At 37.4% G+C, this 23382-nt stretch overlaps 2 protein-coding genes across 2 annotated transcripts; both read right to left on the bottom strand.

The window, feature by feature from the left end:
- Positions 1-6697: 6697 nt before the first annotated feature.
- Positions 6698-18125, bottom strand: LOC100891884 (histone-lysine N-methyltransferase SETD1A). The gene is made up of 7 exons (XM_003725582.3): positions 17675-18125; positions 12231-12621; positions 11252-11369; positions 10493-10687; positions 9741-9908; positions 8912-9102; positions 6698-8233 (listed from the first exon to the last, which is right to left on the bottom strand). Exons 2-7 carry the CDS (start codon positions 12387-12389, stop codon positions 7163-7165), a joined length of 1902 nt encoding a protein of 633 aa, XP_003725630.2. The 5' UTR covers positions 12390-12621; positions 17675-18125; the 3' UTR covers positions 6698-7162.
- A 2209-nt stretch (positions 18126-20334) lies between these two features.
- Positions 20335-22839, bottom strand: LOC115924649 (transmembrane protein 145-like). The gene is made up of 4 exons (XM_030987341.1): positions 22833-22839; positions 21978-22134; positions 21304-21450; positions 20335-20386 (listed from the first exon to the last, which is right to left on the bottom strand). Exons 1-4 carry the CDS (start codon positions 22837-22839, stop codon positions 20335-20337), a joined length of 363 nt encoding a protein of 120 aa, XP_030843201.1.
- Positions 22840-23382: the final 543 nt, after the last annotated feature.

Genomic DNA, 23382 nt, shown 5'->3' with positions numbered 1-23382 from the left:
AATGGGTACTGGAAAGGCAGATGAGCTTGAGTGGTTTTTCTGAACAAGTGGGAGAGAGAGAGAGAGAGAGAGAGAGAGAGAGAGAGAGAGAGAGAGAGAGAGAGAGAGGTTGAGGTTGAGAAAGGACAACAGAGCAAGGCTGAACAAAACAAAATGTCCACAGCATGTGTAGCCCTATCTGCGTGTCAAAAAATAAAGGGGGGGGGGGTCGGGTGGGTGTAACATTTATTGTAAGGTCGCCTCAGAGAGAGAGAGAGAGAGAGAGAGAGAGAGCTAGAGAGAGAGAGAGAGAGAGAGAGAAAGAGAGAGATGTCGACAGGAGTAGGATAGAGGCAGAGAGAGGGAGAGAGAGAGAGAGAGAGAGAGAGGAAGGTAGAATTGTTATTAAGGGGAGAGGGATAATAGGAGAAAAAACAGCGAGAAAAGGATTAGAGGGGAGAGAGAAGAGATAGGAAATACAAAGTAAAGCGGGTGGAGAGGAATAGAATGAGTGTGGGATCTGGGGGCAGCAGAAAATATAGTGAAATAGAAGGTGGAGCGAGAATTAAGATGAAGAGCAGAGATAATAAACGGAGATAATAAAAAGAAGCAGAGAAAAGGATATAAAGGAAACTGAGTAGGACAGATAGAGAGAGAGAAAGAGAGAGAGAGAGAGAGAGAGAGAGAGAGAGAGGGAGAGAGATAGATACAGATGGAGGTGTAAACAATTAGTCATGGCTTTTGTAAATCCCCTCTCAAGTCTTTCTACAGTAAGTTTTCTCGTTATCGTCTCTGGTCACACATAACATACAGAGAAAAGGATGACCCATTCACCTTTCCACCAAACACTAAGTACAGAATGTCAAGGCAAGTTATATGGTCTTGAAATACATGTCTTCTTTCCCTTTTGTGGGAACAGAACGTGTGTGCATTTGCGTGTCAGGTACTGATATATAAGCCAGATCAAGGCTCACCTAGAAATTCCTTTGTCAGAATAACAAAACGGTCTTTATAGTTTCAGAATTTATAAGTGAATGGGGTTTACCAACATGAATTCAGGCAAAATGATATGAAGGTCTTTTATGAGGTTGCGGAGGTTTACCAAGACATTTTTCTTGGAGGGGGGGGGGGGGGGGCGCCATCCAATTTTATATCGAAAATAATTATCATGTCTAGATTTGATAAATCTTCATTATATTATATTATGTTGTACATTTAGCGAGTAATTAATGTTAAAATTTTTTGTATCGCCAACACTGAATCAAATGAATCCTGAATTAAATCAGTCAAAATAATCTGAATTAGCACAGGATACAAGTGTGTTTAAGGAATAATGATAAATGCCTACTTTATATTGTGTATGATAAACATAATTTGTATGGGCAGCTTTGGTTATAGACAGAAACTATTGACATAGCTTATAATGAATATGATGCTGCGGTAAAATGGTTTTCCCAATGATTATATCTCTTTCAAAGAACATTTATAAGTCTGATTTGTGTTTACAATATAAGTTTCCTCTATTCTTCTTCTACACATAATGCATATTTCCTTTCTCTTCTTCTTTCTCTCTTTAATTTTCTATCTTTAATTTCAATTGTCTTTTTAAAGCCTCTTTCTCCTCTTTGTCTCTTACACCGATGCTATGAACAGCAAAGTTTCTGTTTCATAAATGACATTTCATTTCCAAAGCAAGATTTTTTTTCTCTCTAATTTCCACAGCAATTACCACGGGCACTTAAGCTCCATGTATTCAGAATGCAAACAATAATTATCTTCCTAATGAAGCACTAACAGGTCCACTACCTCTTCACGTGACTATGATGAGGGCAGTGTCGGATCCAAGGGAGGGGCAAGGGGCACACATGGCCCCTCCCCCTGATAGATATCAAATCTGACATACTTAAAGTAGATACAAATAAAAACAATGTACGATGTGCCCCCGCCCAGGAGAAAATTACGACTAAAAGCACCCGAAAATTATAATATCCCCGATTATTATCAGCAATTCTGAACTAAGTGTAACACCAAAGACTTTTGAAAAATTAGGCTAAGATAATCTCAATAGCCCAGTTCACCACCACCCGTTGACGTGTGCGAACATTAAATTGAGTTTTAAAGCAATCCGAACATTATTTCTATGGGATATATAATAGGGTATCGAATTTGCCCCTGGGTGAATTTCGTGAAAGAATTTATGATCGTTGGATGCTGATATTTTTGTATAAATGTTTGTTTCTGAAGTGCATATTCATATTGGCTCAACTAATTGTACAATTATTTTAGATAGCAACCCCTCGGTCGAGGCCAAAGTAAACATAACAAATATTTGGTGGATTACACATCAAAATTACAAAAAGTGTTGTTTTTATTTTTCACAGTTTGCGTTTATCTGACCTTCATGCATTTGTTGGTACAATTGAGGTGATTTCGTGGCAGTGTCCTTGTTAGATATATAGGGGAAGATCGGGAGAGAGAGATAGAGAGAAAGAGAAAGAGAGAGAGAGAGAGAGAGAGAGAGAGAGGGAGTGAGTGTGAGAGAGAGAAAGAGAGAAGAGAAAGAAAGAGGGGGGGGGGGTAGAAAGAGAGAAAGAGAATTGGAGAAAGGTGAAATTAGTCTAAAATATTTACGTTCAATATACAATATTTCAATGATATTTTTAACAATATCTAATATTGTTAAGTTTTCCAACCGACAGTTTGGAAGACCATGTTTAATGTATGTAAATCATTTATACTGAGAGGGTGTAAATGCATGACTATTTAGATTTTAGTTTTCGGTGTACAAGAATATTCACAGAACTTAGTCATTACCACTCAGATGGATAAAATGGGCAAGATTAAGCGAATCGTATAACTGAATTCCTATACCGCCTACAGGTACAAGCCATGTTATGTATATTATATTGTGACGATATTTGTCAAGCGAATATTTCTAGCATAATATTCGACAAATATTACCAAATATGGCATTGTGTTTTGTATTTGATCACCCGCTGTGACGAGGCCATTCACGGTAGAATCAACGAGTATGGCATACAAGTTAAGGTCTCCATTGCACGTCATACAAGCCTCAATTTCGCAGTATACTTTTCGGTAAATAATTCTGATTCATTATTGTTTGAGAGTTGGATAAACAGAATGTGTCTCCTATACAATCTTGAATTCCCTCAATTACGTTGGGAATGGAAAGACAATATTATTTTCCTCTGAACCTTCTTATCTTTCAGTTTTTGAAGGATATATCAAACAGGTTTCAGTCTCAGATAAAACCGCAACATTTTTTGTGGGAAAAAGTATCAAAATGTACTTAGTAATTCATACGTTGCTGTTAACTATCTCTATTAAAACGTTAGCTATCTGCCATCTAAATACTGCACGAGGCGGACTAGAAAGTTTGTGAGAGATGACTACCATTTTAAGCGAATGAGAAATACAGCGTATAACAGGGGGAGGGGATCAAGGGGAGGTGCTTGAGACATGAACATCCATTCATGTTCCAAAGAAAGAGGAGAAAATCCAAGTAAATCGAGAAAGTATACATGTTAAACATACACGGTTATAGATATAACATATTATGTGTATAAGAAAGAAGACTGCATTCAAGTAAACACTGGGTCTAGATTTATAACAATTGGTCCGAATGTCAATAAGGAGTATGATTTTTTTTTGTCTGAACAATCCATTCTTTGGCCCAGATTAATATCCTCATAGAAATTCGCTGAACCCATTGTGCAAATATATCACAAAAGTTCACCGTGCAAAGTATATTATGACGTATTCAGTCACGCCGTATCATTCTTAGAACCTACTAATAAAAATGTTTTCTCAACAATCGTATATTTCCATTTTTACCAACTGAAAAATTCCTTGACAAACAATGCGACTGTTTCATAGTTGTGACGTAATCAGAGTCTGATTGACGTCATCAGTTACACAGTTACTGATTATATTTTTAGAAAAAGGGAAATTTCAGAAAAATATGTCAAACGTACTTGTATATTATAATGCTATCGACATTTCAAGACAAGCTAAACAAAAATTGATAATAATAAGGATTTAAACAAAATCGAATATAAATCAAATCAATTGCAAGAACTGTACTATGAAATCCCCATAAACAGGTGTTGCAAACAGAACACAGCCTCATGACCAATTAAGAAAATACGATCAAACGAGCTCTTTAAATCAGTAAAAACGACCGTAAAACATTATTTTCTGATAGGATGAAAATCAAGATTTGCTTAATTTTTCGATTTGAGTCTTCAAGGAATTTTCCTTTTTTTTTCTTCTTCAAAGGATGCATCTATTCATGAAATGTCACCAAATACTTCCGTCACTTCTAATGCATTTAGGCCTGACGTGACTGTCAGTTTCGACGATTTATTTGACTAAAATATATAAAATCACCTAATCACTAAATACTTAAAATCACATAGGACAGTGAGTCTGTTGAAAATTTGACATGCGCCTGTTTGTTTATGTTTTTAATGGAAACATCTATGTTCTTATATTTCAAAGGATAATCATGAAATATAACTTTTTAAAGCCCTGGATAGATTTCGTAAACATTTGGCATAATACCATTATTGCACACCGTTCATTATTGATTGAGTCTATGTGGCTTGTTTTTCAAATATTGACTGGGGCGTGCAAAACCCTCAAAATATTTGTGCTCATCTATATCACTTTAGAACCAACTGTTTCACAATGCTAATATATTATTTACATGACATTATTTGGAAGTGTATTTCCAAAAATGCAAAACGAAATCAGGGAACTCTTATTCATGCTAACAGTTCGGAAACGAACGGGACTATCCCTTCTAATTGTTTCTGTTTGGTTTGTCTACCTCTCTTCCTCTATTTTCGCATTCTTTTCTCAAACAAAAAGAGATGTTGTATTGCCCTTTAGGTGCCAGCACCTGGATCGGAAGGTCGATTTTGTTTTCTCCCTCTTTGGGTTATTATTTTTCAGTTTTGAGTGCTTCAAAACATATTTTTTTATTAATTAATTTTCTCTTCTAAAAAAACGGTGAAAAAGTTGACCATAGATTTTAAGATTTTGGGGTCGGTCGCAGAGGGCAATACAACAACTCTTTTTTAATAAAACATTACGTTTTTCTATTCAAACAAAATCTTACTATTTTTTACGCGTATAATTTTCATCCCATCTTCTCCTTCCTCGTCCACTTCTAATTTCTCTCCATTTAATTCATTCACTTCTATTCTTCTCATTTCTAGTCCGCGATTTTCCGTCTCATCCATGTATTTTTATAAATGTTAACGGGTAACGAAACAAGTCAAAACTTCGCGGACGGTCAACTTTTAAACATTTATGTCGAAATTCACAAATGAAAAGAAAGTTGTGAAATTATCCGAACAGATTTACTGAATTTCTTCTCAAAGTTGTACAAAGAGTCATCAAACATGTTAACAAAGTTTTCAGACCCGTTGTTAGTGCTAACATTTGGTGTTTGTTGATTCGCCTTCAAAATTGAGGTCAAGATAGCAACTTTTTTTCGAAATATCTACTCAAGAGCAATTCCAATACCTATTGTAAATGTAATAGAAATCATATTCAGATTACGTAATACGTCAATGTCATGTTCGCACATTTCAATGGGAGACGCACAAGGCTACTGACATTTTCTTAGATTGATTTTTCGAAGGTAGTTGCTCTCGTGTGTGATGTTTAACTTTGTTCGTGTTTTTAAAAGGTGGTGTGGAAGATGAAAGTTGTCCGGAATGTAATTAGTATCAAACAAAGACGTCAAATTTTGTTTTGGTTTAAGCATGGTTTAATCCACTGAAGATGAATATCAGGCAGTGTCACAAATAAGATCAATACAATTTGAGAAGGTCGTCAAGTTTGATGCCGACATTTATTAAAACACTGTCAGGCAAGAATACAAAATACATGGACATCTTAAAAAGTGAAAGGATAAAATAATGATATTATATTTCTTTCAAGATTTGTATGCTGCTTGAATATCACACAGTACACATAACCACATTGCGTAGTATGATAATTGAATAGACAGTATTAATTTTCTATTCGGGGGAAAATCCAGCAGTTAAATGAATGAGTTTACTCGCCTTCAATCTTTCCATTTAAACCTCTAGTCGCATTATATAAGAAGGATGGACAAATAAAGTACCGTATTAAAAAAATGAATATAATTTAATCGAAACTTCAAGATGAGTTCTGGTCATGCGATTGCATTGTGAAAGATACGGTGTGGAATCGATCAGAGAAAGTTGATCATTTAACATACATGTACAAGTATTTGGTGTGTACTGCAAGGTTCTGGAGTCATCAAAATGATAAGAAATTTGGCCCAGTCTTGGTAAAGTAAAGGGGGGGGGGGGGGGACTCAAATTTGGTTTGGCCGGGGGTCTGCCGCTCAAGCCTCGAAACCCTACCCATTATTATGGGGCATTTAAGGGGCATTTTTCACAATTTTCGGTTGTTTTGGGGGTGTTTTTAAACGCCCGAAAATTTTGCAAATTTAAAAAAAACGGACCCATTTTTAATGGTATTTTTGTTAAAAGTGGGACCCATGTTTAGGGATTTTTTGTGTGAAAAAAAATGACCCAATAGAGCGGCACACCCCCCCCCCCCACCGGGACAGAACGATGTATATGAGACTACACAATGAGGCATACAAATCGGGCCTCATTTTTAAGCTGTTACATGTCATATTTAGCATATAAAGGCATTTGAAGACCCATGCTTTTCAGGGAACATTTTTTCTCTGATGTCCTTCCACACTTGCATAATAACAATGATAACGCTCACAAATTATTTTTAACCTCTCCCCAAAACTAAATTTTCTCTTTAAGTCAAACATTGTACAATATCTCACCTCTATATAAAGGTTCACTGTCGATGTAAAGTGTACACTTGAAACGAAAATTCTCGCGAGAGAAATTAAACAACGAAGAGCTTTGGTATAATAATTATGGATGGCCGTTTTAGAGAGTTTTGAGTTTATCATTTGTAGTAGGTAGTGTATCAGAGAAAACAGCATTGATTACTTAAAAAATATAGCACATATGTAAAAACAAAATGAGAAAGGATACAACAAAAATTGAGCCACAATATATGATAGCAACAAGAACAATATCAGTAACAAAATCCTAGTTTCTAGTGATGAGTTGTTTAGGAGGAAAGACCTACATCAAACTGGTCTCCAATTGTGATGGATGAAGTTATAGAGTTTCTTTGCATCGAGGCCACTGAGACCTAGGTCTGATTTGAGCGTGTCTTCAGAAAGTTCCAAGGCCATCTCGCCATCTATCTTGTTGTCTCGGATCTGAGCTTCGTATTTATCAAGGCATAAGAATTCCAAGGCCTTACACATGTCATCGATAGTCAGGCCGCTGAGGTTGGCAGGAATGTCTTGGATATTCGCAAAGCGGATTTGATCGGACGAATTAACCACCCGAGCTTGACTGTGTTCGGTCGAACCATGTGGGACTACTGGCGGCTTGAGAGAGGGCTTATGCGAGGGGACAGCAGGTTTATTCGGCGGAAGGGTTGGTTTTTTCCCTGGTAGAGCTGGCTTTGGTTTAAGCTGAGGTTTGAGCGGATTTTGTGGTGGGGATTTTGTGATGGGTTTATCGACCTGCTGGACCGGAGGTTGCAGGTTTGGTGATGAGGGACTTTGATTGTGACTTAAACCATGGGTACGAGGGGCGGGTATAGGAGGCTTTGATTCTGCAGGAGAAACATCGACACAGACGGATCCGTTGTTTTCCGACTCGGCTGAGATGGTTGAACCATCACCAGGTGATCGGGGCCGCTGGACTTCATCTAGGACATCCCTATCTTCTTCTCCTCTCGTGTCCACTGACTCATCGTTGTCGTCATTGTCGTCATTACTGTCATTATCATCATCCTCGTCATCGTCGGCATCATCGTCCTCATTATTATCATTCTGATCATCATCCTCGTCATCCTCGTCATCGTCGGCATCATCGTCCTCATTATTATCATCATTCTGATCATCATCATTGGCATCCCCGTCAACCTCATCAACCTCGCAAGACGCTCCTGATCGTCTCCTCTCCTTTTCCTCTTCCTCCTCCTCAGCGAACATGGCAAGCAACATCCTGCGGTGCTTGGCAACGCGAATCTCTTCTTCCGTCATCTCAGATTCATCTTTGTCCCGTAGATCGTTCAAGATATCCGCTACTGCTCGTTGCGGTTCCTCTGGCTCTGGCTCAGATTTCGGAGCGCTAAACGGCCTCTGTAGAGCAAGAATGTAAGAAATTGGTGAAAAGTTCATATATACAGTCATATCGAAGAATGGATACCGGGAGGAAAGCATTTAGAGTGTTTAAACACATAAGAAGGGTGGGAGGAAGGGACAGAGGTGAAGCTTAAAGCCCGTCTGCACTAGTTTGGCCAGGAGGATTAGACGTCCCAGCAAGGTCACTGACAGGTGGTTATTTAATCAAATCAGCTCTCAATAACAAGAAAAAGAGTATCACGGGGGACGAACAGACACCGATTAGGCATTATTTGCTATATAGAGCAAGTAGATAGGCTATAAGTAGTGCAGTGGGGCTTTAAGGAAAATACTTAACAACACAATCAAGTAATCGGGATATCGACCCATCATGCATTTTTCTTGTTCTAAACAGTGGATCTATTGCATGAGATACCACTTATACCAACATGGACGCATGTTAATCTTTATCAATTAAAAAAACTAAAAAATTTAAAAAGAAGAGAAGAGAACAAAAATGGAGATAGAGGAAAGGCAACACAACTTAAGGTGATAAAACCACTTCCATCTCTTCCCTTTACTCCCTATCACTGTTTTCCTGCATTTCATACAACAAGTGCTTCTCCTCCCACCCCCGACATGAAGCTCTTATTTTAAATCCAGGCCACAAGTGTGCATGCCACTGTCTTGACCTACCATATTTGGATATCGTCCATCTGATAACGTAGAGGGCGTCCTTGTCGGTGTCCTTCTTTTGGTACTGGATGGTCTTTGTTTGATGATGCTCCCGACGGAGACGATCTTGGTCGGTGGTTGCTCCTCGTACAAACACTCTGTTTTCGCCTTTGACTTTTTGGTCTTCTCAGAGAACTCGTAAATTTGGATATCTGCAATGAATATCCAAATTAACGAATATGTATCAAGCTTGCTTTTACTTATATTTGACAACATTTCTTTGTTCGAATTCAATGAGTTGCTTTTGTTTATGAATAATTGATTAAAGCTTTCACTGAAAGTTTTAAAAAAAATATGACTGCACAAAGCTAACACACCTTAAGGCCAATGCGCAACAGTCCACTTCATTGAAAAAAGGAATAAAAATCCTGTGGCCATTTAGTTTGATGTCCGAGGCTTTTATTTCATTGTATAACAAAATGTACATGTCACAGTCAAACGTTTACGGTGATTCAAGGAGAAGGGAGCACCCTGGGTGAACACTCTCTCCCGAATGCCCCTTTGACGATAGTGTTCTCGACTAAACAATATTATAATAAAATTAAAAGGAACTGCAAATTGAATAATTTCTCGTCATCTTGTTAGCTCAGAGCCATCTGCACACAGATTGTTAAGTAGCCAATTTGGTAACGAGATGGTGTATATTTTTTTTGTTTTGCGCTTGCCCAGCACAGTAGTATTCGCCATATCATGCCCAACTCTAAACGATTTGGTCAAACTCTTCTGACCAATAGCACTGTGTCAACTGTCATCTGCTGCCTTCGACGATAATAAAGAGGCACAAACTTACCTGATTTGCCCCTGTACATATTCAAGTTGACCTTCTTGTTAATATCACGCGTCATCGCATCCATGTACTCCTCCCAATATGCATCCGGTTCACAAGCAAATTTGGTTGCTATGACAACCTCGACATCCATGTAGGCAGGCAGAAAAACAACTTTGAGCTTGATGTCGCCTGCAAAGAAGACAGAAGAAAACCAATTGGTAAGATTTGGTAAGCAGATATGACAAGGAGAGACAAAATTGATTTTGAATAATGTCCGTCTGTTTCTGAGGTGTGACTGGTGCATATTATGCATGTTGCACCCGATGCGTCAATTCGATTGCGCTAATACATGCGTTAATGAAACCTGTGAAAACGATAAGCACATGCGCCAGTGATCAAAATCAATTTTTTTTTAAACACTTTCTCTTTCGCATGACATCACTCTGACATGACGTGTCAAAGGAAGGCTGCGACAGTTAATGACGCTCTCTTGCGTCAGGCAAATGACGCCCCATGTGACCCATGTGTAGTTGACATTATATAATTTGCGTCATTCTTATCGTCACTTATCCTGTTGGCCTTCACCTGACTCGAGTCACTTTCTTGGTCTTGGCAGTGATTAAAAGCAATTTTTGCACTGTTTATTATTGTTCATCACTCTTTATCAAGGCATGCCAAAGGCTGCGTCAGTCGATGACGCAGTACTACGTGAGTCAAATGACGCCACATTTGCAATGAGCAACACAGGAACAAAAAACTTGCATCATTCTTACCGTCACTGATCCTGTTTGCCTTGAAGATCCTGACCTTCGTCACTTCCTTGGTCTTGAAGTCACCCTCTACTAAGGGTCCGGAATGCTCCTCTCCTGTAATCCTCATCTGCATTTCATCCTTCTTAGCGAAACAGAACTTTTTGGGAAGCTTCTTCGCTTCCACAATCTCGCTCATGTACATCGAATTGCGCCTATCTGTTCGGAGATCAGAGAGGAAATGGAAGAAACTGCTGTACTGAACTCGACGTTCATAATTTCTCACGATGGTGTCTTCAAAACATAAACGTTATTCGTGATTCAATAGTCAAGTAATCCTGCAACACATTTTGTCTGTGCATCTGCTTATATCTTCAAATCTCAACAGATTGTCGAAGTATATTTTTCTTAATAGAATTCATTCTTTAATTGATAAATAGATGTCTAATTGGAATCTACTACACTGAAATCAAGACTGTCATGGGCTTTGTTATTATAAGATATACTATCCACTGATGAGTAAGGCAACTTAAAACCATACTTTATTTATATTTATTGCTAGCAATTAGAATCGTCATCATCATCATCTACGTCGTCATTAAGCGTCTGTTTCTCACTCTGTGCACAAGGTTTTACGTTTTTATCTCCCTCATGGCTCTTATCAATGTCTTTCAGTCTTCAGCATCTTCCAACCTGGAAATGAATTGCTTGCTGACGCCAATGGCTTTAAAATGTGATGCAGAATCATTACAAGTTAATGCAATTATGTTTTGACACGCATACCTTTCTTGCCTTTGACATCAAATTTGGCTCCGATATGAACAGGAAAACTCCAGTGTCTGCCCTTCGAGTCCGCCGCAATAACTCGCCTCTGTCTCTCTTCTCCGTCAATCCGTAGAATCTGAGGAAAGGTGAAAGCGTGTCATGACAATCAAATATTTATCAAACCCCTCGCGTAATCACATGTGTACTACAATCTTCATGTATTATGTATGTAGCTGTAGGTTTTCTTCCTCAAAGAATGTTATCCATATCGTATTGTATATACCATCGAAATATCAGTTTAAGTTATTACCATTAGTAACCTTCAACCTTACAATGATTAACATCATCATATCCATCTCCACATATTCATCATCGTCACAATCTTGACTTAATATCGTCTCCATCACCACCTTCATTTCTGTCATTACTACCATCACTCTTAACATCGTCACTATCATGCATTTCAAGTTCAACTTATCACCACTACCATCACATCAGTGTGATCCCCATCATCATCATTGTCATTATCAATGTTATCACGTCCACCATCGCTACATACCTATCACCACCATCATATTTACCTCTCCTTTCGCGAATTCCTATTCTCTTCCGACCCCTCCACCTTGGTGAGGAGCATCCTCCTCATCCTCATCCTCCTCCTCCTCCTCATCATCATCTTCATCACAATCACCATAATTATAATTATTTATCATCACTATTCTTCAGTACCATCATCATCACCATCACCATCACTACCACCACCATCATAATTAATTACCTCTCCTGTCGAGAAATTCTGTCGACCCCTTCGTCACCTTGATGAGGACCATCATCCTCTTCCTCATCATCATTGTCATTATAACCATTATCATTATCATCATCATAATCATTATCATCATCTTTATCACAATCACCATTATCATACTTATGATCATCAACAATTCATCATCACCATCACACCACCATCACTACCACCACCACCATCATTATTAATTACCTCTCCTGTCGAGAACTTCTCCTTGTGTTCCATGTCGTCCGACCCCTTCGTCACCTTGATGAGGAGCGGGAATCCAAAGGAAGCCGGTAGTTCTCGGAGCCTGAAAGGTTTGTCCGTCCACATGATCTCCCCAACCCTCTTGTAGTCTACCTCCTCCATCTTTGCTCAAGGTATCTGACCTTTCACCTCCCTCCAATAAGATTCCAAGCACTTCGCCGCAATGGGCGCCAGTAGATTGGCGGCGTATAGGTAATCTGTAGAACTATATCCACCACTTCAGTGTTGAGACCTATAAACGTTGTCCGAAATGACTTTATTCACCATAGAGAACTCAGCTTGAAGTAGGGAACTTGCATCACAGCATCTCGATGACCAAGCAGATAAGTACAACCTGTAAAAGATGATTCAATTAAAATGATTTTATTTCCATAACTAAATCAAAATATGAAGAATGCTTACATAAAATTTATATCAAATTACATTTGCATTATTACATAGAAGATGAAACTTATTTGTAATTATACAATATGAAATGTTGATAAGCGATCAAAGCATTTTAGGATACATGATATAAAGGCATAATATTATCATAAGTCAAGTAGTATTTAAAGAAAATTGAGAAATGTACTAAAAGGTAGAGCTCGTATTTTTGTAGATTAATCTAAAAAGAAAAAAAAGGAAGGAAAAAAGAAAGAAAGATTTAAAAAGAAAACAAACACATGCACTACAAACACATGCACTGTTCGGAAGTATGAGCTTTTAAAGTAAAAACACAGTCGAGCAGTGCACATATATTCATGTATATATAAATATTTCTGTAAAAACATTTTTACCTTCGGGAGTGTCAATTCGAATATAAAACACATTGAGCAACAAATAAACATATACTTTACACCCATTTATTTTCTTTTTTTTAACGATAAGGTGAAATCAATGACAATAATGTGAAAAAGTTATTCCTCAATCTATTGGGAACAAATTTAAAACACTTTTAACCAGGTAGTCTTTTAGATTACCAAATACACAGAAACTGTCGTCATGGTTACATGCATATCACACCATTGTGTTCATTGAACCTCAAGAACAACCAGCACAATCAATGACAATGTTATATATTAAAACGTCAATAAAGGAGATGGAGGTTGGGAAAAATCCAGAGTAATTTGCATTGGCAAATTTATCAAACACAAAAAACAAAAACAAAACATAAAAACGTTATCATTTACATTTTGTACAAGATAACCGTGTTATCAAGTTACAAGTTGGCAATTCGCTTCTGGACATTTCATTGTCGGGTGTTATGGTAACGAATGTTTGTTTTGTGAGTGGAATGCATTAATTGGTCACTGTTCAACAAATAAAGCAGCTCTAGCTGTACGATATCAGTTAAATTGGATGTATACGTACATGCAAACGCAGATTATGATAGCTAATAATATATACAAAGTGGAATGCAGACGAATTCCTGGGACATTTTAAGATGTTGGTTTTTATGCCTAGGGGAGGTAATAATAAGTTGTACCGGGGCTTTTTCCCCATTTTGTATACCCTAAAATTATAATTGCTGTCAGCACCTCTTCCCCTTCCCTAAGCTACCCCTTTAAAAGAATTCCTGAATCCAAATTTGCAAAAGTTTATTTTTTACTAAATGTCTATTTACTGACATTTTGTATCGTCAATAAATTGTACCCCGAAAATGGATCGACACAGCTTTCCTAATTTACAAACGATCTTATCAAATGCCAAGCAAACACTATGGCCGAAGTACAAATAGCTCATAAAATGGTGTGGTGGTGATGGTAGGGAGGGGGGGGGGGGGCTAGATTTAGAGAATCGAATTAAAAGAGACCTTTAGACTATACAGATTAATATATCCTTTTGAAAGGCAAATATTTTGCTCAAAATTCAATAATATTCTATGGATTATATAGCGTATATCATTCCTGGCAAATTTTGGTTTATCTATGTATTGTTAATTAGAGCTGACATGCACGATTATCACTTAATTTATCGTTCAATTGAAGCAATCCTTTACTCTAAGGCCTTGAAGTGGTATTGAAATGTGTCATATAGCTAACGATTTGCTTGTTCATCAAACCACTCATTATGTTTTGTACCTGTTTTGGGTTCATGAGCGGTTTCGCGTATTTTCATATTCACTAATTTACAATAGACTAGAAACTCACGAACCAAGAACTTAGCAATCGTTGTGTTATTCATAGAAAATGTAAAGACATATACAACAATCGAGAACCAACTGAACTGTATTTGTCAAATCCACAATATTAAAACATTTGTATGGAGCTTTGTTATGTTTGTCTTTTTTGGTGTCTAGAAAAATAACCACACACCAAAAGCTGTATTAAAATAATAATGAGGAAATACGGTGCACTAAATGTGGTATTGATTCTAGTAATTTTGCAAAGATGCGGTCTACGCAAGTGACGATCTTTCCTTGAATTGAGGAAAAAAGGCAAAGCTATGAAATAACCTCATTTTGGACCAGCATAAACTGGACATTTTGTAAGTCCAAATCAGTTATATTATGCCAATTTTTGATGGAAAAATACCAAGAGGTTGGAAATTTAATATATGTATTAGTCATAAATCATAATTAAACGATAGCATGCGTCTGACACGATTTTGTATAGATAACGAGAAGAAGAAAAAACAATTAGTCAATTGCCGAATTAGGTGACTGCATGATAAGGCATTTTAATGACAACGAGAAGAGATACCAGTATTAGCAAAGGGTGAATCGTTATGTTAATTAGGCAATCGAAATGAAAATTAATAAATCGAACGCCATTGTATATAGCTCCATTAAAAACCGTGTCGTACTGAAATAATCATAGTTAATGAATTCTCCAACGAGTTATATGCCCAGGTTGCAACTCCCGCTAAGATACACATGCAATGATTGAACGTGTATATTATTATAATAATGCCGAGACTTCCTCCATTGTCCCTCTCGTGTACTTTTCTAACACTCAGTCCAAGCAGGATTTCCTAAAAACGAATCATGTTTCAAGATTTAGTCAAATAAATGCATATTGCGCTTCCGTGTTCGTAAAGGTTTTTTCATGGGTAATAAACGGGGAAACGGTCACTTGAACTTTCTAGGAAAAGGTACTTGAGTGGTAGCAATGACGAGATTTGTCCTAAAAATGCTTTTTGAAATAAAAATTTGCTTCTATCAAAGAACAAGGTTACCATGTTATTGGACTACTATTTAAAATTAGACAGTTGTAGATAATGTGCTAGCCTACAGGAACACTTTAAAGCTTATCTGCCGTAGTTTACAGGAGGGATTAGACCGCTCTGCAAGGTCACTGAACAGGTGGTTATCTCATCAACTCAGCTCTGAGTTAACATAAGAAAAAGAGGAGCATGGGGGACCAATGTTCACCGATTAGGCATTGTTTGTTATATAGAGGGCGCTAGTAGCTACCAGTAGTGCAGTGGGCCTTTAAAACAAAATGTGACAAGCATATGCATGTCTTAATAACTAACAATCTAATCAATGACGTAAGAAGACGTGATGGCTCAGTGGTGGAGCAGTGGTCTCGGGTTCGAAACCAAGTCGATGGGCTAGTGTCTTTTATTAAGGCATTTATCCTCATTACCAAGTCCACCGGAGAGGAATTAAAGCCGTCGGTCCTCTGGTTGCTTACTTACAATCATACACATGCTATCTTAGCAGTCAGCTAAAAATGTACCATTAAACCAAACTCTGTAATAATTTGATAGAAAGTTCTACTATAGACTGACCAGGAAGAAATATTTAGGTAGTGACGAAGGGGGAACAATAACACCGGACATTGGTGACAGAGCAGTGATCTTGAACAATACGAAACCCTGACACTCCACAAGACGAACCATTCAAGGGGGATTTTCTCTTTCTTTTTTTTTTTTTTTTCTCTCTTTCTTTGATTCTTTTCTTATTTTTCAATGTTTAGTGTTTACGATCACAAGACAATTGAATATATCCTTGGTGACGTAAGGGCCATACCCCGGTTATTTAGAAAGAGTTTCACATGACATGTATACTGGTCCGCTTACTGACAGTATTATAGTACATGGTTAAATCCAAACTATTTTGTCCCACACGTTACCGACCTACCACATCTAAGATTTCAGTGTATCTGATGTCTGTATCAAGCTGATAGCCCTACGAGAGCTTGAATCAGACAACAACAAAAAATCATAAAACATGATATTTTTATGTCAAGACAATTGAATATATACTTGGCAACGTATATGGGCCATACCTCTGACTTGCCCACATGTACAGTCATATTGCATTTAAACTATTACTTTGAAAATCAATGATATATAATGTAAAGGCCTACAATATAAAATCTCCTGAAAAAAACATAAGAACATAATAGTATCTTTTTAAAACATAGTCTTTTAAAGCTCAATGCTTCTGTTGTCTCAATAAAGCGAAACCTTTGTTTGGTATGATAAATAAGAATTAGAATGACCTTGTTGATTCAATGTCAATAGAGAAGGAGATGAACAAAACTAACATTGACATTAATGATGTAAATTATTGCTACTATCATCAGCATACACCTAAATATAAATGGAAGATACATTTTGACGAGAAGCTAAATACAAATTGTGGCCCAGGTTCTCAGAGTTTCAAGTTTATCATGAATTATTGTTTCCCAAACTGTTACCCTGTCGTAAGTAATTACAAAAAATGAACTGAGCATGATTGTGGAAGGTAACAGAAATACAAAACATTGGCATAGAAACTCGCATATCTATTGGTATAAAAATGAGACCTGGGACAAGACTTGGAAGCCATTTTAAAATAAGAGCAAATATAAACAGGAGACCCTCATACCCGGATGGTTTTATTATTTATTGAAACGCAAACCATGACGGGCGGTAATAATAATATGCATATTTGTTGTAGTTAAAATATTGGACAGCATGGCTAATGCCGTGTGCAATCAAACAATGCGAGAAGAGATATATGTTTACACTGGTATGCAAATCCAATAGTACTACTGAATCGTGTTACCATATCCAATATGTATTTGTATCGGGTAAAGATGCCTTTTGTTTTAGCTGAAGTATTATCCATTTGGGTTAAAAGGTTTTACATAATTATTGTTGATAAAATTCTTATAATCATGTTTAATAAACCAATGTTTTATAATCTCTTCCTTTGGACATAGTCATACCTATAGGCTGATTACCGGATATATCATGTCAATGCCTAATTCTTCTTTCACAAATTTAAGCACAATTTCATTAATTGTTTTTATAAATGGTAAAATCTACTAAACATATGGCACCTTTCAGTCATACACTGACGAGACATGTTAGTTGAATGTGCATCTTATTTTCAAGCCTATCTCAAATAGTTAAGTTCAAAATGAAACAAAAAGTGGTTAGAATGTCAAAAATGATGACAAAAGGAGACTTACTTTAGTCACCAACACAATAGATGAACTGATTGTATAATATCCCATACCATGTCCATATATCCTCTGGTTCTGTCTAACTTCTCTCTTCGACTCCCAGCAGACTACTACAGGAGTGTATCTCAAGTACAGAAAAGTCTGCTCTAAAACGTCACTCTTGTTGATTATACTTCCGCATCAGTAAAAATAGAAAGCGAACGCTCCTCCAAGAAAAGGACTAGGTGCTCAGAACGTCACAAAGCTGGCATTGATGAGGTTCAATGTATGATTGTAAGTCATTCAAAAACCGTCGCGCAATGCTAATAATGGCAGACGCTTTTCGCTATGGAGCCTACTGTATTGTCGCTACAAGTTGTTTGCGTGCACGTTTTTCATGCAGAAAACACAACCGTTGTGATCAGCGCATGCTATAATCGAGCATTCAGCCGTAATGAGAAGAAAGAAGCGTCACTGACTGCATGACTGCAGTATGAAAAACGGGGAGTACCTTTTAAAAATGTAATCTGGGTACAGAGGGATACAGTCCAAAGGTCTCTTTCAATTCGATTCGATAAAGCGAGCCCTCCACAACAACCACCATATTATGAGATATTTGTACATCAGCCATAGTGTTTGTTTGGTATTTGATAACATCGTATGTAAATTATGAAAGCTAGTACTGTGTCTACCCCTCGTATTAACGCACTTCTTAAAGTACAAAGATGAGATCTCTTCATATATTGTTAATTGTTGATAAAGTATATATAGCCTACCGGAGATGTAAAGAAAGAAAAGTGGGTTCTTCACTGAATATGTTTTGTTTATTCAGTCCAGTAAGTCCTATCATTGTTTGTTGAATGATATGTTTTAGGTTGATGTTTTATTTAATAATTTAGAGGGGTTCAAAAATCGATATTATGTTTCCCTTTAAATTAGTTATAAAAGGTAATCGACAATGTCTCCCTCTCTCTCTCTTTCTTCCCCTCCCTTTACCCCTTCTACCCCCTTTTCATCTTCATATCTTCTTTGTATTGTATTGTATTGTATTGTATGTATTGCATTTATTTTCCATCAATTAAAAAAAACATTAATACATAAACATTTACAATCATAAAGACACACTTATAAAAGGAAGACGGAGGGATGGCCCTACTCAGTGCTGTTAGTATACAACAATGCTGTTTTGGATAGGGGTTCCTTCTTCTTCTTCTTCTTCTTCTTCTTCTCCTTCTTCTTCTCCATATTCTTCTTTCACTCCTTCATTAACCTCTGGCTCTTATTCCTCCACCTTTACCTCGATTGCTTCACCTTCATCTCCACCACCATAATTTTCCGATCATCTTCATTTCGTCTCTCTTTTCGTCTCAAATTATTATTTTACACCATTGTTCTCTTTTTGTTTTTGTTTTACGACCTTCTACATTCGACATCGCATCTCCTCTCTATGTAATTTTAATATTCAATTCAATTCAAGTCAATTTTGGTTAGGTTGTTTAAAGAACAGACCATGGTAAACGTCCAGAGACCATGATATTGTCATATTTACAGTAAAATACAAGAACACATGAAATAAGGCTATAAATTGTACATTTACATAAAGTAAAACTAAGAGGAAGAATTTGACTTCATGTATTAAAAACGATAATATTAAACACTAATAATTGTATTATTATGTTGAATTTAATAGTAAAGATTTGCATTACATTAATGGTACAGTGGAAGCAGGTAGTAAGAACAAGAGAAATGTTTCATGACAAAAAAACAAGTCCGTTATAACAATACAAATTGGCAATTCACAACGGTAATTACCAGTTATTGCAATTAATAATGAAATCAATCACCTTCAGACGTATTCTGATGAGGAAACATGTTTTCATAATAAATCTATAGACTACAACAATGGGTTCTTATCCATTAATATGACGAATGGTGTACTTGAATTTTCATGATAATGGTATTTGTTTGTACAGTCATTTCATGCTCGCCTACTTCCTTAAAATAATGTAATGCTACCATATCATTTCACAATTATTCAATATCTAAAAGATATCAGCCTATAGGTACAAACGTATTGACATATAACATATTGCCGTAAAACACAAATCAACACTTATATTTTAATTATTAAAATACGCAAGCCATCAGAGACATTATATGGAAATGACTATCACAATATGCTCTCATCCAATATCGCGTTCATTTTAATATGACGGATATTCAGGGTACTCGAAGTTTCATTGTAATTAATACTTGTTTGTGCTGTCAACGGTTCACCATAATCACAATTACATGGATTGTCGTAACATACACAATGCAACAATATAATTATTTCAACATACATGAAATATTAGAGATATTAGAATGAAATTTAAGCGATGATGTGGATTAACCTAAAACGACACATTCTTTTCATAATTAATCATCAAATCTGTAATTTGTTTGTTTAAAACATCAAATCTTGAATCGTCTTATAATAATCACAAGTACGTGTATAAATCATAATCATCTCTTATTTAGCCCTGTTCATCTCAGTAGCGATACAATTCTTTGTGGCATTGGTGTTGAGCTATCAATCAATATTTCCAATATTAAAACAAACAAAATATCTAATAGTCTATAAACGATATATAAAACTGGAAAATCAATCAACACTGGCACAATCAGCCGGATATCACCACTTTTGATCAGTTGATCATCTTTTCTACAGGAAGCATGATTTCACCGAGTGCCAGCATCCTGTAGAATTCAATGAAAATTATAAAGGGGAAAACAACGATAATGAATTAATACCGGTAAATAGATAAAATGTAAGCAAGTAATTCCAATCACAGTCATTAAGCATAATTATGTACCCCTTTATAGTGTAAATAATACTGTTTTTTTTATCCTTTGTACATTATTTGTACATAGGTGAGCGAACATAGATGATGATGTTGACGAAGATGACGACGACGATGATGATGAAGATGATGATGTGAATTTTTTATGATGCATGATTATCACAAATTTACAAGAGTCTCAACCATTCATAAACACAGTGGCAGATCCCGGGGCGCCCGTCCCCCCCCCCCTGCGAAAAAAAAGAAGGAAAAAAAAGGGGAAAGACTTCATTTTGTCCTAAAGAAAGCAACGACAACAAAATTGTTCCTCTCCCCCCCTCCTCTCATCTGACCGTGATTAAATGCCTTAAAAACCCCTTAGCTTCCGGGGGCTCCACCCCCTCGATCCCACCAGGGGCCCTAAGGCGGGCCCCTGCATGCTTGTCTGACCGTTATAAAATGCCTAAAACCCCTGAGCTTCTGGGGCCACTGGCGGATCCAGGGGGGGGGGGGGGCCGGGGGGCCCGGCCCCCCCCTTGAGAAAAAAATCATGTAAAATCACGTGATTTTGACCTTTTTTGGGGGTTGGGCCCCCCCCCTGGCGCTCAAGGGGGGGGGGGGGGTGCAAATTGAATTTTTTTTTGATGTGCTCACTACCCCCTCACTAATATAGGGGCGCAGTTTCAAAAAGTGCTGACTAGCAACAAATAAAAGGGGGAAGAAGTTGTCCTATATTCTACATATAAAGTGTTAAATATGTCTCAATCTCTACCATATTTGGTGTAAATTAATTGCATGATTATGTAAGGGAGTAAACGCCCCTCCTGCACCCACCCCCGTAACGTTGTCCCCTGACATACCTTATTGGCAGGCATGCAGTAGGGAAACCGTTCTTCCAGGCCTCTTGGTCTGATCACAATGAAGAAGACAGCATGACCCAGGACGCTGAGTGTCAAGTAAACACCGTTCTTGATGTTGGGTCTAACAGAAACGGAGCAAAACATTGGGAGAAGAAGGAACGTAAAAAATCCTCACAAGAAAACGAAACAAAACAAAATTAGAAGTTAAAGAGGTGTGTAAAAGAGGGGGAAATCCTCAGAAAGATAGTCAGTATTATGCCTACCGTATCTTAAATACTATTTCAAAAGAATGAAACTTGTGGCGAATCTAGACTTTGGTGTCGGATGGGGTGGGTGCAAAATATCCGAGCCAATCTAATGTTTTGTCAGCGGTTTGTTTGTTTGATGATATTCAGATTGACTTCGATTCATAACATAAAGATAGTGCGTTAAATTTCTTCTATTGTGATTTACCTTTTAGGAAATACGCAAACTCCGTCCCCTCCTCAAACATGTTATAGAAGTTTGGCTATACTTCACGTCACCGTTTTGTGAGGTCGCATGTGCGACTGAGCCCCCATGCAGTACCCCCCCCCCTCATCGAAATACCCAAGCGGTTGGGATAGAAAACGAAACAAAATGGATTGAAATGAGAATGTAACAGCTTACGTTTCTAGTTGAGGTAAGGCATAGAAAACAACGAGTAGAAAGATGGGTTCTGCTAGGAACCAAAGACAGTAGAAGATGAGGAAGGGCACGTATAAGGAGGCGAGCTTTGGGCGTGGTCGAAGGGTGGAGTAGACACTGGTAAGGAGCCAAATAGCACCTAGCAGATAAAGAAGAATGGAAGTCAAGGAAAGGGAAATTATTGAAAGGAGTTTGAAATAAAAACTAAGACAATAATTTTCGCATTCAGTGAGGGTGATAGTTAATTGTATTGATAGATATGGTTACAATAATAGACAGGTAAAAATAGAGAGAGAGAGAGAGAGGAGAGAGAGAGAGAGAGAGAGAGAGAGAGAGAGAGAGAGAGGGAGAGAGAGAGAGAGAGAGAGAGAGAGGGAGAGAGAGAGAGAGAGAGAGAGAGAGAGAGAGAGAGAGAGAGAGAGATAGACAGATGTGGAGAGACAGATAGAGTGAGAAGGATGGAGGGGAGGAGAGAAAGAAAGAAAGAAAAACTAGAAGGAAAGAGGTGGAAAGAGAGACAGACATCGGATGAATACTAAGTGAGAAGATGAAGGACGACGACGAGGAGGAGGAGGCAAGAGAAGGAGAAAAGGGTAGGCAGAAATGAAAGACAGATGTAAAATTTAATAGCTATCATGTACGCAACTACACCGCAGAATAATAGTACCACAAGGTTCCGTCTTATAAAGAGTTACGATTGATGCTAATCAATCGCAAGTCCTCCTCAAGTTTGCAGTCTCCTATCTCTTATTTACATAGTTGCGATTGATATCAATTCATTATACGACGAGGCCAAGATATATTCGGACATCTGAAATAAGCACAAACTATACAAACTGAACATAATAAACAATTGAATCCGAATGATTTTAACTTGCCTATTCCGTTAATAACCAAGATGACTTTGTACTGATCAGGAAAGTCATAGATATCATCAGATGAATATGCTGAGAGCTGGGATATCAGACTCGCTACTGATGAGGTGATTGCGTAGGCACCAACTCTCGAATTGTCTGCCGCAGATAGGGAACGACTATCACCATGCAACGGAATTGAACAAAGGATCGTTATCATGTAAGTAGTATCTAGCGAAATTTCATCCCCGGCAGTCGACCAGTGCCCCCTCAGTCGTTGGACTGGCTACACCCGTTATTTACTCAATTATCTGAATTACGATCCTCAAAATTCACTGTTGGGATAACGAACCGTAGTAATCATTGTTGTTGTTGTTGTTGTTGTTGTTGATGATGTATCGAATGCATTTATTCCTTGTCATATTTTATGAAAAACTCACCGTGTGACGGAATGCCCTTTCCCTATAACTATCAGAAGAGCTGAAAAGACCGGGGTGCTCAAACAATTGAAGGTTTGACCTGTCAACAACAAA

This window comes from Strongylocentrotus purpuratus, unplaced genomic scaffold, assembly GCF_000002235.5.
Source record: "Strongylocentrotus purpuratus isolate Spur 01 unplaced genomic scaffold, Spur_5.0 spur5_contig_839, whole genome shotgun sequence".
Lineage (NCBI taxonomy): Eukaryota > Metazoa > Echinodermata > Echinoidea > Camarodonta > Strongylocentrotidae > Strongylocentrotus > Strongylocentrotus purpuratus.
This window is presented reverse-complemented; position numbering and strand designations above follow the sequence as displayed.